This window comes from Anabrus simplex, chromosome 5 (genome assembly GCF_040414725.1).
Source record: "Anabrus simplex isolate iqAnaSimp1 chromosome 5, ASM4041472v1, whole genome shotgun sequence".
NCBI lineage: Eukaryota > Metazoa > Arthropoda > Insecta > Orthoptera > Tettigoniidae > Anabrus > Anabrus simplex.
Window position 1 is genome coordinate 255,391,118 of NC_090269.1, and position 16,218 is coordinate 255,407,335.

Sequence of the window (16,218 nt, forward strand, 5' to 3'; positions counted from 1 at the left end):
CCATTAACAGTTTACAATTTATTTTCTCAACCAAAAAATAACCAATAACTGTTTTTGTCCTTCTTTCAGCCCAGCCATATCTAGCGATCTTTCTACTATTCTTCTTTCTAAACCAAGTATTAGCCGCAATCATTCCATTTCTCTCAGAAAAATCAATCACCTTATCTTCCTTGCTGTTTCTTTCTCCATATCCAAATGGGCCAATCACTTCTTCTTTACCAATTCTCTCATTTCCAACTTGCACATTGAGGTCTCCCATGACTATCACTTCCACATCGGTGATTACTTTCTCAAGTGTGTTCAAGAATTTCTCTACATTTTCTTCACTGTTTCCAGTGTGGAGTGCATAAACTTGGATGAAATCTTTCTCTCCTTCCATCCTCAGTCATACTCTGATTATTCTATCACTAACGTAGTCTACCCTATCCATATTTCCACCCAGGATTTTGTTAACAATCACTCCTACTCCATTCTTTGCCTCACCTCTTCCACTTCCCTTTCTCCTCCACTTGGCCTCACCCAGCCCCATCATTGCAATACTCTCTTACTCCATAAAATCAATCAACTCATCTGTTTTTTCCCATCAGGGTCACAACATTTATTACACCCACCTTCATAATATTAACCACTGGTTGCCCCCATCACAGCTTCCCCAGCACAAGAACTGTGCATCGCTTTTAGCAGGACGCGCTCTTATCTTTTCCAAGTCTGATAATTACTAGCCTACCGAGCTCGATAGCTGCAGTCGCTTAAGTGCGGCCAGTATCCAGTATTTGGGAGATAGTAGGTTCGAATCCCACTGTTGGCAGCCCTGAAAATGGTTTTCCGTGGTTTCCCATTTTCACACCAGGCAAATGCTGGGGCTGTACCTGAATTTTTTTTTTGCTATGGGCTTTACGTCGCACCGACACAGATAGGTCTTATGGCGACGATGGGATAGGAAAGGCCTAGGAGTTGGAAGGAAGCGGCCGTGGCCTTAATTAAGGTACAGCCCCAGCATTTGCCTGGTGTGAAAATGGGAAACCACGGAAAACCATCTTCAGAGCTGCCGATAGTGGGATTCGAACCTACTATCTCCCGGATGCAAGCTCACAGCCGCGCGCCTCTACACGCACGGCCAACTCGCCCGGTGTGTACCTGAATTAAGGCCACGGCCGCTTCCTTCCAACTCCTAGCCCTCCCCTATCCCATCGTCGCCATAAGACCTATCTGTGTCGGTGCGACGCAAAGCAACTAGCAAAAAAAAAAAAAAAAAAAATACTAGCCTACCATTCAATTTAGATTATTGTTACAATGGAGTTGCCATTCCCAAAGACATTTTAGAGTTACTGCCAGCAAGTATTCAGGCCACCCCTTACATAGGGAACTGAAGTCCTTGCAGCCACCCCTAACATGGGAAACAAATGCTGCTGATGACTAGCGTACTCATGCTATTCCCTGAGTACTGGGCTGCCTCTTCCACAAACTCCACCATTCTGAAGTCCATCTTCTCCGCTGTAGATTCCATTGAGGTCTTTGCTTGTAACCGTGAGCTGGGACCCTTACTAGATGCTACACACCGGGTCAGTATGCTCTGGGACTCACGTAGGCAGAGGCACTACTCCCTGGGCAGGGCTGCCTCCAAAGTGGGTCCCTACCTGCTACCTGCAATATCTTGAATATCTGTACAAAATAATGTATTTATTGCCTGTCTGCATGATGTAAAAGCTGCTGATGTTACAACTTCTTATAACAACCTGTATTTATAAGTATTCTATCAACAAACCTACAGATATTTTCTTGCCAAACATTTTAAAAGACTTCCCAACTCCAAAATTTACACTTGCTTTATGTATGAATACACACTAGGAAAAAACACAATGACAGGTCATTGTGGGAAGAGGGAGAAATAGGAAGAAAATGCAAAAGGATGGTGACAAGTTCCACATCTTCAGATAGATTGGCTGTCTCCTCATCAATTACAGCTCCTCCACATCAATTTCTTTACAGCCCTGACGAGCTTGTTTCCGATTCCCAGCTTCATCAGGTGAGTGGACTTCAACTCTCATTGAGGGGCCATCTTAACAGATCTTCAATCTTGACACAGGAAGTGTAGGATAAGGAGAAAGCCAGAGGAAGAAAGGAAAAAGGAAGAGACAAAAAGATACTGATGGTAAAATTCTAGGAACACAGGACAAACAAAAGGAGAAAAGAAACCCATCAGGTCAAAATAAGTAATGGAAAGGAACAAACAAGTGCAAGTGCAAATCAAGTCAAATAAAGAAAGATAGAAAAAGATGTCTCTCCCCTCTTCCACACTGACCTGTCATTGTGTTTTTTCCTGTTGTGTGTTCCTTTCATTATTCCTATCTAAACTAAAAGTAGGTTAATTGATGTGAAATTGTGTTTTTATTCCCATTCTTATCTAATCACAAATATCAGTATGAATGAAGAGCTAGTTTTAAAAGCTGCCAGTTGAGGAAATTGACCACAGGCCAATGAAAGAAGCTGTAGACCTTTGAATCCTTTGATAGTGTGGATGTTGAGGTGAAAATAATGTAACCAAAAATGGAGTCTTGGCTCATAGAGAACTAACAAAGAATTCAAATCTACTGCATAAAACAAAAGAGGAAGTCCTGGTACAAGTAAGTGCTAGACAAAACCCAAAATCCCTACAAGTTTTCATACTTAGCAGCTCTCTAGGACTGTGTCAATGTGGGCTTTAAAATAATTCAGTATAAATGTTAATATAACATTTCAGACAAGTGATTAGTTTATGTAGATTTATGTATTTTTTTTCTATCCCCAGCCTGACAGTAAGGGACGCACTTACTCACTGACAACAGTACTTTTGCAAGAGGTAGACCGTTATAACAAACTACTGGCACTGCTTCACTTTTCCCTTCAAAACTTACAGAAAGCTATTAAAGGCCTAGTAGTTATGTCAGAAGCTTTTGAGGAAGTGTACACAGCTCTTCTCAATAACCAGGTGAGTAGAAACCATGTCATTTGGATGTACCAGTTTGAAAAATATAAATGAATGAATGAATGAATGAATGAATGAATGAATGAATGAATGAATGAATGAATGAATGAATGAATGAATGGCAACTGGGAGAGTTCAAATATACTGTTCTATCCTTACTAATATATGCCATTTATAATACAATATACTAAAGATATTCCAAATAAGAAAAAGCTACAAAAATAATTCAAGAATATAATATATTTATTATTCATTAATACAACTTCCCCCATGAGGAGGCTGCCACAAAGACAAAGTATATCAACTACAAAATGTTATGTCTTGTATGTCATTGGTGAATTTTTTAAGAATGTGCCAGATACAATCACAAGGTTCAGAAATAAATTTGGAACATAGCATGATGGACAGCTTGTCAGATGCTATATGGATGATTGCAGAGCATTGTTAAAAAAACCTTGGCATACAGTTACTGGGAGATGATTGGGAAGAAGCTCTTTGGTGTGCGAGGATCAGTGCCAAAATTTTCAGTTAATTTCTTCCTTTGTTTTGGTATCCCTGTTTCATTTCTAGAAGATATTTATTTAGATGTTTTATGTAATTCATTGTCAATAGTAAATCACCATTTATATGGTATATGCAAAGAAATGATAACATCCATCCGTCCGTCCATCCGTCCGTCCGTCCATCCGTCCGTCCGTCCCTCCGTCCGTCCGTCCATCCATCCATCCATCCATCCATCCATCCATCCATCCATCCATCCATCCATCCATCCATCCATCCATCCATCCATCCATCCATCCATCCATCCATCCACCCACCCATTTTACTTTACTAAACATCGCCGCAATTCTCTATTTGCAACTAGTGCTGTGGCCTCATGTAGTTCTATACCTCTTATCTTTAAATCATTAGAAGCTGAGTCTAACCATCATCGTCTTGGTCTCCCTCTACTTCTCTTACCCTCCATAACAGAGTCTACTATTCTCCTAGGTAACCTATCCTCCTCCATTCACCTCACATGACCCCAAAACCGAAGCCGGTGTATGCATACAGCTTCATCCATCGAGTTCATTCCTAACTTAGCATTTATCTCATCATTCCGAGTACCTCTGCCATTGTTCCCATCTGTTTGTACCAGCAATCATTCTCACTGCTTTCATATCTGTTACTTCTAACTTATGAATAAGATATCCTGAGTCCACCTAGCTTTCGTTCCCATAAAGAAAGTTGATCTGAAAACAGACTGATGTAAAGATAGTTTCGTCCAGGAGCCGACTTCCTTCTCATGGAATACTTTTGATCGCAACCACAAGCTCACTGCTTTAGCTTGACTGCATCTTGATTCCATCTCACTATATTACCATCCTGGGAGAACACACATCCCAAATATTTGAAATTACCTCCCTATTCCAGCTTTGTTTCACAAATCTGACACTCAATTCTCTTGGATTTCTTACCAACGACATCAGTTTAGTCTTGGAAAGGTAATATTCATACCATACTCATAGCACCTATTTTCAAGTTCCAAGATATTAGACTGCATGCTTTCAGCATAGTTTGCCAGTAAGATCAAGTCGTCAGCGTAGGCCAGACTGCTTACTAAATTTTCACCTAACTGAATCCCTCTCTGCCACTTTAAACCTTTCAGCAGATGATCCATGTAAACTATGAACAACAAAGGTGAAAGATTACAGCCTTGTCTAACCCCTGTAAATACCTGAAACCAAGAATTCATTCTACCATCAATTCTCACTGCAGCCCAGTTGTCAACATAAATGCCTCTGATTGATTTTAATAATGTACCGTTAATCCAATAGTTCCCCAGTATGGCGAACATCCTTTCCCTCGGTAACCTGTCATATATTTTCTCTAGATCTATGAAACATATCTGTCTCTCGTAGCATTTTTCAGTTACCTGGCATACAAATCTGATACTGACAGCCCCTCTGTGGTCTGAAACCACATTGGTTTTCTTCCAACTTCCTCTCAACCACTGATCACACCCTTCCTTCCAAGATGCCAGTGAATACTTTTGCTTGGTATACTAATCAATAGGATACCTCAATAGTTTTTGCAATCCTTCCTGTTTCTTGCCTGTAGATAGGTGCAATTACTGCTTTTGTCCAATATGAAGGTACCTTACCAATACTCCATGCTAATCTTAATACTCTATGAAGCCATTTTATCCCTGCCATCATTTCAGGTCTAATTTCATCTATTCCTGCTGCTTTATGATGATGGAGTTTATTTACCACCTTTTCCACTTCCTCAGCCATAATTTCACCAACATAATTTTCCTCCTCACCATGAGCTTGCAATTACTGCTTTTGTCCAATATGGAGGTACCTTACCAACACTCCATGCTAATCTTATTACTCTATGAAGCCATTTTATCCCTGCCATCATTTCAGGTCTAATTTCATCTATTCCTGCTGCTTTATTGCAATGGAGTTTATTTACCACCTTTTCCACTTCCTCAGGTGTAATTTCACCAACATAATTTTCCTTCTCCCCATGAGCTTGGTTGTTCGCCACCTCACCAGGAAGATTTCCTTGTACGTTGAGAAGATTTTCAAAATATTCCCTCCACCTGTCCAGTGATTCCCTGGGATGTACTATGAGTTCACTTGAATTCCTGCCCTTCTTAAGATTCTTTATTACTGTCCAGAAAGGTTTCCCTACTGCTTGACATAGCCTTTCCAGGTTATTACCAAAATATCCCAAGACTTCTTCTTGGATTCAATAACTACATGTTTTGCTCTGTTACTTTTATCTATGTACATTTCCCTGTCTGCATTAGCCCTTGTTTGGAGCCATTTCTGATAAGCCTTCTTTTTATGTTTACAAGCTGCTCTCACTTCATCATTCCACCAAGATGTTTGCTTTTCCCCACCTTTACTCACAGTTGTTCCTAGGCATTCATTCCCTTGCTGTTTCTACTACAACATCCCTGTATGCCACCAATTCTTTTTCTGTATCCTGAACTTGCTTACTGTCCACTGTTTGGAACTTCTCACTAATTACATCCATGTACTTCTGTCTAATTTCCTTGTCCTGGAAATTTCTACGCTTATTCGTTTGCAGACAGATTTCACTTTCTCTATCATATGCTTAGAGATACTTAGCTCACTGCAGATCAAATAGTGGTCTGTATCATCAAAAAATCCTCAGAAAACCCGTACATTCCTAACAGATTTCCTGAATTCGAAGTCGGGCCCGATATCTGGTGGGGGGTCACTAAGAACTACTTTCCCAGTAGCCATGCATCACCTCGCCACAACCCAAAACTTGTGATTGGGGTGGGTCACTAAGAACGACTCTCCCAGTAGCCATGCATCACCTGGCCACAACCCGAAACTTGTGATTGAGGGAGGGTGAAACCTCCATAGAACTTTACTACCCGAGGCAGAGAGGATGGCGCGACAGTAAGAGAATTGAAAATTCGTGAGGTTACGATAGGAAGAAAGGAAATAGAAATGAAGAATAAAGAGCACAGACACCTCTCAGGCATCTCGGGGGACACCTTGTTAGTCTGGCCCTACACCAAGGCCAATCCAGCATGGGTAACCCTGAGCTGGCACAGCCCTCAGGATCAACTAGCACGTAAGCCCCCACACTGCCGTCAAGGTCTTGGTGTCCCTAGAGTGGGAGAATACACTGAGCATCAGTGTTGGACACAGTGGGAATGTGATGGTATGCACATGTCAAGATTGTTTCATCATGTGACAGACAGTAAACACTCCATAGCATTGCTGCACACCATCCAGAGACATGTCATGGCAGCTGGGGATACACCTGTGTCCTTCAGTACCATATCTAGTAACTAGTAGTGTACGGTATGTCATCATTGTGTCGCTACGACATCTATGATCTGAACATTACTGAGCTAACCTGAGTATTGGTGAGCTCATTTGAATTTCTGCCAGGAACAATCAGCATGGCAGCTTCCAGATGTACAATGAGTGGTGTTCAGCAACAAATCACGGTTCTGTCTGGATACAGTCAACTGCCAAATTTGAGTCTGGAGACGTACTGGCCGGCACAGTGATCCACACTTCACTGTAGAGTGGCACTCCACCCCAAAAGCAGGTGTCATGGTGTGGGGTGCTATTCCCTATGATTCCCCACTGGTGGTGATTGAATGAACCCTGCTGGTGTAACATTATGTCCTGGAAAATCTGGCACTGTGTGTGCTTCCCTTCCTGGTGCAACTCGACAAGCCTAATTTTCAATAGGATAATGCCCAGTCTTACACAGCATGGATATCTCTGACCTGCCTTCCTTAGCAAGTAAAGTCTCCAGCCCTCTCACTCATCAAGTTTATTTGGGACCAGATCGGGTGGCAACTTTAGCCTGAGGCAAGTACGAAAGATTTGAAGGGTCAGTTGCACCAGCTATAGCAGGATCTTCCTCAGGGGAAACTTCAAACATCCATGCCTGACCATATCACCACCTTCTCCATGCTACGGGCGGGTCAATAGCATACTAAGTGCATCCTATAAAGTGTTTGTTACCCTGCAATAAATGCTTGCTGTAGTACCAAACCAAACCGAACCAAACCAAACTCCATGGCACTACAGCCCTTGAAGGGCCTTGGCCTACCAAGCGACCGCTGCTCAGCTCAAAGGCCTGCAGATTACGAGGTGTCATGTGGTCAGCACAATAAATCCTCTCGGCCGTTATTCTTGGCTTTCGAGACCGGGGCCGCTATCTCACCGTCAGATAGCTCCTCAATTCTAATCACATAGGCTGAGTGGACCTCGATCCAGCCCTCAGGTCCAGGTAAAAATCCCTAACCTGGCCGGGAATCGAACCCGGGGCCTCCGGGTAAGAGGCAGGCACGCTACCCCTACACTTGGTGTAGTGCAGTATTTTGATATTTTATTTGTACTACCATTTCCTATGCCAGTACTCACTTGTGTGTCCCTGAAATGTCTTTCTTCATGATGTCCATTTTTTTTCAAATGAGTGTAAATCATAGTACGATGCCTTGTCAGTACTATACAAAAAACTGTATAATACATATTTTATACAGGTATTTATATGGTATTGATGAGAAAGACTTATATCAACTCCTGTTTTCTTTTCAGTGTTGTGAGACTGTTAGATAAAAGTCAATATGGAACCAAAAAATCATTGTAGAGTCGCTCAAGAAAAGAAAGAGTTCCCAATAGGTAGACTTATCAGAAACATTTGAACCTATAGATATATAATATTGTAGTGGGTATCACACAATTTGCATCTACATGGGAGGTGAATTATATTTTGATAATAATTATAATTAAGTCTTATAAAATATTTTAATTTGAGGAACATACAATACCATGCACCCATTCTTGTCTTGAGTGACTATACATGTGATTATTTTCTGCCTACTTCAAGTCTCTACAACCATAAGTGAATTTCATTTTCCATTATGTGTGACTTGAGAAATTCTCTGTTATGTCAAGTTAACCTTCCACCTTTAATTTTGTGTTATCTTTGTCAATTTTTGTCTTTTTGGATTATGAGAAAGAATGGCCCAGTGTGAAAATGTCACTAACTTGGGTTATTTTTGTAGTGAGTTAATGTTGATGAACAGCTTAGTCATACTTAATGATTATGAATTTCTTGGCCATATTTCAGGTCCCTAAGATGTGGAGTAATATTTCCTATCCGTCACTGAAAAGCTTGGGCAGCTGGATTCGGGATTTAGAACTACGCCTGGATTTTATTTCTGTATGTATCTTTTAAATTATATCTTTAGTACTTATTAAATTAAGGATCTCTGGTAATAGACCTAGGAGCTGCCTGGCCGAGGCAGTAAAGGCGTGCTCGGTTTGCCCGGAAGGACGCGGGTTGGAATCCCCATCAGGAAGTCGTAAAATTTAAGAAACAAGATTTCCACTTCCAGAGGTGCACATGGCCCTGAGGTTTACTCAGCCTACAGCAAAAATGAGTACCAGGTTAATTCCTGGGGGCAAAGGCTGCCGGGTGTAGAGCTAACCCCCTATCAAGTGCATGGCTCATAGAATCAAGTTGAGTACAGAAATAAATTATATACATGTTTACATACAAGAAAACAATGAACAAGAAAAGACTCCTTACAACTGATGTCAAGATCATTGATCCACTGTATTGCTTCTAGAGTTTTTTATTTTAAAAAAAGTACAGGGTGGTGCATGAAATGTCATACACTGGAAATTGTTTATAGAAAATGTACTATACAAGATATTGAATACAAAATGGCGTTACAACATTTACTGACATGTGCATGGTTAGTCCGTGCACAGGACATGTTCAGTACCTCAACCTTCTTGGTGTACAACGGCTTCAAGATGAATCCGCATGTCCGTGATCACTCTATGACACAAGTCCTCACTCAACCCTTGGAAGAAAGTCACAATGGTTGCTAGCAATTGCTGTACATTTTTTGGTTTATAGCGGTAGATTGTCTCCTTCAAATATCCCCACAGGAAGAAGTCGCAGGGATTGAGATGGGGGCTATGCGGTGACCAGATTGAGCCGCTCTGAAAACGCTCGGGATATCGATGCGACATCACACGGAGCCCAAAATGTTCATTCAGGAAGTCCAGAATAACATTTGCTGTGTGCGAACGAACTCCATCTTGCATGAACCAATGTGTCTCTATTGGTAGTCGTGATGCAAAGAGTTCTGGAAGGAACATGTTCAAGTAACGCGCACTATTGACTGTGTCATTGAAAAAGATTGGCCCAATAATTCCATGACTGGAAACTGCAGCCCACACACACACTTTCACACCATGACTTTCAACCTCGTGCACAATAGCAGGCCGTTTTTCCGTCCAAAACCGGATATTCTGTTTGTTCACTGCACCATTGAGATAGACGTGTGCCTCATCACTGAACCATGTGTTGTGCAATATGGGATTAATTTCTGCAATAGCCCACGCAGCAAACTGCACTTGCCGTTGCTTGTCATGCGCCATTAGTTTATGATCTGTTGTCATTTTGTATGGAAACACGTAAAGGTCAGATTGCAGTATTCTCTGAATTGACCGACGAGAGATGCTTAGCTGAACACATGCAGTTCTGGTGGATTTGAAAGGGATCCGAGCCACAACCGCTCTCACAGCAGCAACATTCTCCGGTGAGCAGGCCGGCTTGAGGCTGGGTCGTTTTCTCTCCAGTATGTTGCCTTCTGTTTCAAATTGCCTGGCCAGTCTGTTTACCATCTGCCAGCAAGGAGCCCATCAAGTACGGAAATGAACACGAAACCTTTCCTGGGTCCAAGCTACGCTCTTTGTTTCCGCATAAAACAACACTATCTTCACTTCTGTTCATGCGTCAATCTCCCTTTGTCCGCTATGCTGTATAACTGGCAGCCGGTACACATGCGCGACATGTGGTGCTGCCTGTCGGATCACACATGAAATAAGGTTTCTGTTCACGAAAGGGCATGGTTGTGAGCCCAGGTTTACACATTTTATAAAACATTTCTGATATTTGACATTTCGTGTGCCACCCTGTAGAAGTGATTGTGCTAGAATGTTCTGCAAAGCAAAGCCACCTCCATAGAGATTGCAAGGACTCTCGAAGGAGTAGAAGCAATGGCATATACTGAGGGCTTCTAAGGTTATCAGTGAAGCCCAAACGTCAAATGAGAACGATGGATATCTAAAGGACATTATAACGTAAGCATCTGATACATTGTTCCATTTACAAAACTTGAAAGCAATGAGAAGAAACATTTTTCTGAGAGCAAGGCATTGGAGACAGATCTTGCAGCCAAGGCTCTGAGTCCGTCTTCCCTCGACCCACCTCATGCTGCTTGCTGATGTATATCCGATAGGTGCGGAGACTGAGGGGGATAGGTGTGCTAGGGTTCGTCCCGTCAGATCGCCACTGCTAACTAACAATCATGCATTCCTCATCGTATATACTTCCTCACCTCATACTCATAGATAACAGAGTGCTGGTATTTCACTCCCAGTTACTTCTACATCCTTGTAGGAAGACACTGCAGGGCTATTGTTATAGGTGTAATATAGTTTTCTTTTTATAGGTAGATTTATTAAAATGAAATGTAATATTTCAGGTTTACTGTTCTCTTTTGTTGGCTGGAATTGAACCGATGGTCATGGGTCGCACATCACCACTGATCTCCCTAGGAATCAGTGAATGATGGGTACGACCTCTGGTAATGCTGTAAAATTCAAAATTTTTATTTAATAATAATAGTGCATGTCATCTGTATAGGATTGGTGGTGACCTAATTAGGAATGAAATGAATGGTGAAGAGAACATAAACACTCAGGCCCCAAGCCAGGGGCATTAACAGAGTGCTGGTATTTCACTCCCACTTACTTCTACAACCTTGTAAGAAGACACTGCAGGGTGTTAATTCTGAGAATTGAACTGGGGTCATCAGACCAAAGGCAAGCATTCTATTCATATAGCCGCTTCACAATGACTTTAATAAGGACTTTAATTCGCTAAACCTTAGGCCACCATCTCTACTGATCAGTCGTTGAGTATTGACAGTAGCAGAGGCCAGGGCGGTAGCTTGTGAAGCAACCTTGACAATACAGCAGGCTTCTCCATTGGCTATACCTTAAAACGTTTAAGGCTTGACATTCAGTAAACCAACCATAGAAAACGGGGTAATCTAAGTCTAGTGGTAGCCCACGTCTTGATCCCAGCATATGCCACTGAGTTGAAGGTAAAGGATTCCACTATTTGTAACCTTGGCATTAAGTGGGATAGAGTGGTTAGCCATATTCCCTCCTGTGTTTGACCCCAGGAGTTAACCTGGTACTCATTCCTAGTGTGGGGTGAGTGAACCCCAATACCATTTGCTTCTCCAGAACTGGAAGTGTTATATCTATTTATTTATTTTTACTCATAATGGGAGAATAATGTTTGTGGTTGTATGGATTGAACTTATTTCCACACACAGGGCAAGTTGGCCGTGCGGTTAGGGGCACGCAACTGTGAGCTTGCATCCGGGAGATAGTGGGTTCGAATCCCGGTCGGCAGCCCTGAAGATGGTTTTTCCATGGTTTCCCATTTTCACACCAGGCAAATGCCGGGGTTGTACCTTAATTAAGGCCACGGCCACTTCCTTCCAACTCCTAGGCCTTTCCTATCCCATTGTCGCCAAAAGACCTATCTGTGTCAGTGCGACGTAAAGCCACTAGCAAAAAAAAAAATTTCTCCACCGAATATATTTGTCACATCGCACTCTAAAGTGCAGGCCTTGTTGCTGCAGCTATAGGGTTTTGTCTGAGCTAGTTGCTTGAACTCTGCATAACATTTGCAGTTCAGGGTTTTCAATACGTTCTCGAAATAAGACCATCTTGGCTGTGTTATCCCTCTCTTGCCAGCAAGACTTTCTCCAGGGGTGTACAATGAAAGAAGCTGTTGTGCTGCAGATATGGCCAAGGTAGTTTATATTTCTTTTCTCATTAATGCTAACAAGAATCTTCTTTTCATCTGCCTCTCTCAGTATTTCATTATTGTTTTTCATCTCTCTCCAGCTCATCTGATTAAGTCTCCTCCATATCTACATTTCTGCTGCTTCAGTCCTTTCCTTCTCGTGCTTTTCATGTTTCTGTATTTATGTGCCTGTTATAAGAAACAGAAAGAAACAAACAAGTGCAAATCAACACTGAACACTGAAAGGAACAGTATTGTACAAGTTGCTGTATGTCACACTGACACAGATAGGTCTTATGGTGATGATGGAATAGGAAAGGGCTAGGAGGGGAAAGGAAGCAGCCATGGCCTTAATTCTCTGACCCCGGTGAATAAGCTGATAAGTCACATTAGCAAAAATGAGATATCTACACCAATTTATTCTCCTATATATCCTCCACATTTGAGCATAAACAGGTAAGCACTGGCCCTTCTCCTTTTCACATACAGAGATTGTGTATAAGCTCATATCTACATTTTGAGATATCTGATTATGTGTTAACCATTTTATGACGTACCAACTTATTCACTGGGAGCAGAGAATTAAGGCACAACCCCAACACTTGCCTGGTGTGAAAATGGGAAACCACGGAAGACCCTATTCAGGGCTGCCAACAGTAGGCTTCGAACCCACTGTCTCCTGAATAGTGGATGGTTGCCGCACTTAAGCAACTGCAGCTATCGAGCTTGGTCACTGAAAGGAACACATAATAGGAAAAACACAATGCCATGTCAATGTAGGAAGAGAGAAAAGTAGAAAGAAAACACAAAAGGACAAGGACAATCTCCACTTCTTCCTACACTCATCATCATCATCATCATCATCATCATCATCATCATCATCATCATCATCATCATCATCATCATCATCATCATCATCATCATAATCATTTTCCATCTCTATTTTTCTTGGTGCGAATTCTTTCTCTCTATATGTATTTGGTCCATTGTGGTTATTTCACTGAAATAAGTCAGAAGTTCTCATGTTCTGGACACAGTTCCTTACCTTGCGATTGGGACTTTGCTTTAATAAAGAGGTGTTTAAAAGTATGCCAGCTTATGGTTCCTTCTGAGTGGAAATATGTTATTGGGAATGCATTCTTAAAAAGGCCTTTTATTGTTAATGAGTTGCAGGAGCATGAAATCAAAGATCTTAGCTGTATTGAGAGTAAGATGAATAGAGATCCCAACCTAAAGATTACAAAAGGATTGTGGTTCAAATTTCTATATGATGACCCAACTGCTGAGTATGTTTGCAAAAGCCACATGTACTGCAACCATGGGGATGGTATGTCAGTTTCAGGAAAGGAAGAACCAAGCAGTCTGTGAAGTTCGTCCTTCCTCTAAATCTTCCCACCCTTTACAATGGACTACTTGCAATATAAAAGGAAAATAAAGAATACTTGAAGGACATGTGTCAGTATATAAAGCAAGAGTACAGAGAATTCTATGAGCAATTGCCTTCATTATAACATGATCATTTTGTGACACTGGAAAAGAATAGTGCGTACTCTTTGAAATATGTTAAAACTGTTACGTTAGTTTTGAAGTGATATGCTTGTAAAATTTTATTTTGATTAAGGAGTGTGTGCTGCCACAAATCTTCTTCTTCCTGATACATTTCTGTTTATGCAGGTTGTTGAGAAAAGTGCTTATAATGTAACGTTAACACAATTTAACACAAATGCTCCAATTTATTTACATAAAACAAGTTTACAATTCACTGCACTGACCAAGAGATACATTGTACGCCATGATCTACACCACAACCAAAGATTACACAAACAAGATAAACAGTGTTGTGTCACTTGTAATGTTCATAGTTATGCCAGTAAGATATGACACGGCAGTCCATGGAATAAATGTGGTTCCGTAACATCCTCCCACCTTGCAATTGTTATTTTCAATTGCAAAATACTCCGTACCACAACTGAAACACAAACACATAACACAATAAATAAATGAACACAAAAGCAAGGTCACATCAAGAGTATTCACAAATCAAGTCTTGATGGCACTTTAATTCTCCGCCCCCCTTTTGATAATTTGAATTCTTCACGTGGAGGCTTTGTCTCAGGCGAAGTGATAGTCACAGTTTCAGGCTGGTTCCAATCCTCTGGAGTTGTGTGCACCTCCAATGAATAGAGACGCTGGAGTGGTCTGATCAGCTCTCCCTCAGATGTCTTCAGTTTGGCTACTCTTGCTACTTCATCCTTCCCTGGATACACTTCCACGACAACCGCGAGGGGCCAGTTGATGCGTTTTGTGGAATCTGCTCCTATCAATACCACATCTCCCACCTTGATGCTGTTGGTCTTCCTCTGGCCGTGGTGAACTAGGAGCGCCAAATATTCATTCCTGAATCTTTGTCGTAGGTCCTCACGTAGTTTCTGGAGGTACCTACATCGTTTAACATAGTCAACCTTGTCAACTGCATCCAAATCTGGAGTCTCATTTGTAGGAATACCCTGCAGAAATGTTGCTGGTGTCAAAGGCTTTAGTTCAGACGAATGGTCCGCAATGTATGTAAGTGGTCTAGAGTTGATCGTTGCCTCGCAATCACACAACACAGTATATAACTCTTCATAGTACACAGAGGCTCGTCCCAAGATTCGACGCAGTAGTTCTTTCACTGTTCTGATTAGTCTCTCCCACCATCCTCCCCACCAGGCTGCTGTAGGTGGGATAAATTTCCAAGTAATCTTTCTCACAGCCGAGTGGGTGACAATCTCATCCCAATCCAACGCTTTCAGGGCATTATTGAGTCCTATGAAATTGGTCCCGTTGTCTGAGTACAGCACAGAAATTCTTCCACGCCGGGCAATTAATCTTCTTAACGCCAGAATGAAAGCATCAGTTGTCAAAGACTGCACCAGCTCCAGATGTATCGCACGATACACCGCACAAGTAAATAATACAACCCACGCCTTTTCTCCAGACTTTAGGTACAGCGGTCCAGCATAATCCACTCCCGAGACCTCGAAAGCTGCTGTTGAGCCCACTCTATCCTTGGGCAAAGGAGCAAAAGCTGGTGCTGTAGGACTAGCCTTGTACCTTTTACATTTGACACATCTTGCAATAACTCTTTTTGCCACTTTCCTAACTCCAAGAATCCAGAATCTTTCCCTGAGTCTAGCTAACAGCGTCAGTAGCCCTGCATGCTGTGACCGATGATGTTCGTCCCAAACCAATCTGGTCACGATGGCATGGTTTGACGGCAACAAGATGGGTTTCGTGAATGCTTAACTTTCTTCCCCAAAGGTAAGTTTTTTTTTTTGCTAGGGGCTTTACGTCGCACCGACACAGATAGGTCTTATGGCGACGATGGGATAGGAAAGGCCTAGGAGTTGGAAGGAAGCGGCCGTGGCCTTAAGTAAGGTACAGCCCCAGCATTTGCCTGGTGTGAAAATGGGAAACCACGGAAAACCATATTCAGGGTTGCCGATAGTGGGATTCGAACCTACTATCTCCCGGATGCAAGCTCACAGCCGCGCGCCTCTACGCGCACGGCCAACTCGAAAGGTAAGTTTTGTTTCAACCCTCAGAACTCCCATTTCGTCCTTGAATACCCTGACTTTCTTCTCAAGTTCCTGCTCGTGATCTCGAAAGCATTCCTGCTGCACAACTCTCAACAAGGTGTTCTCGGCTTGTTGCATTTCTTCACCAGTGAGTTCACCTCTTCTTGCTTGTTTTGCCTTAGTAAGGTTGCAGAAAAATCTGATGATCCAACCAATCATTCTGACTATCTTGACATAACTTGAGAAATACAAGAGACGTGAGCAAAAGTCAGGTGAACTACACGCCACACTCGATAT

General features: G+C 42.0%; 1 protein-coding gene across 1 annotated transcript in view; it reads left to right on the top strand.

The window, feature by feature from the left end:
- Positions 1–16,218, top strand: part of Dhc16F (Dynein heavy chain at 16F) — a 1,052,459-nt gene that overhangs the window by 953,058 nt on the left and 83,183 nt on the right. Inside the window, exons 62-63 of the mRNA XM_068227815.1 lie at positions 2,789–2,968; positions 8,591–8,683. Coding sequence (XP_068083916.1) covers positions 2,789–2,968; positions 8,591–8,683 — 273 coding nt within the window. The remainder of the gene's footprint in view (positions 1–2,788; positions 2,969–8,590; positions 8,684–16,218) is intronic.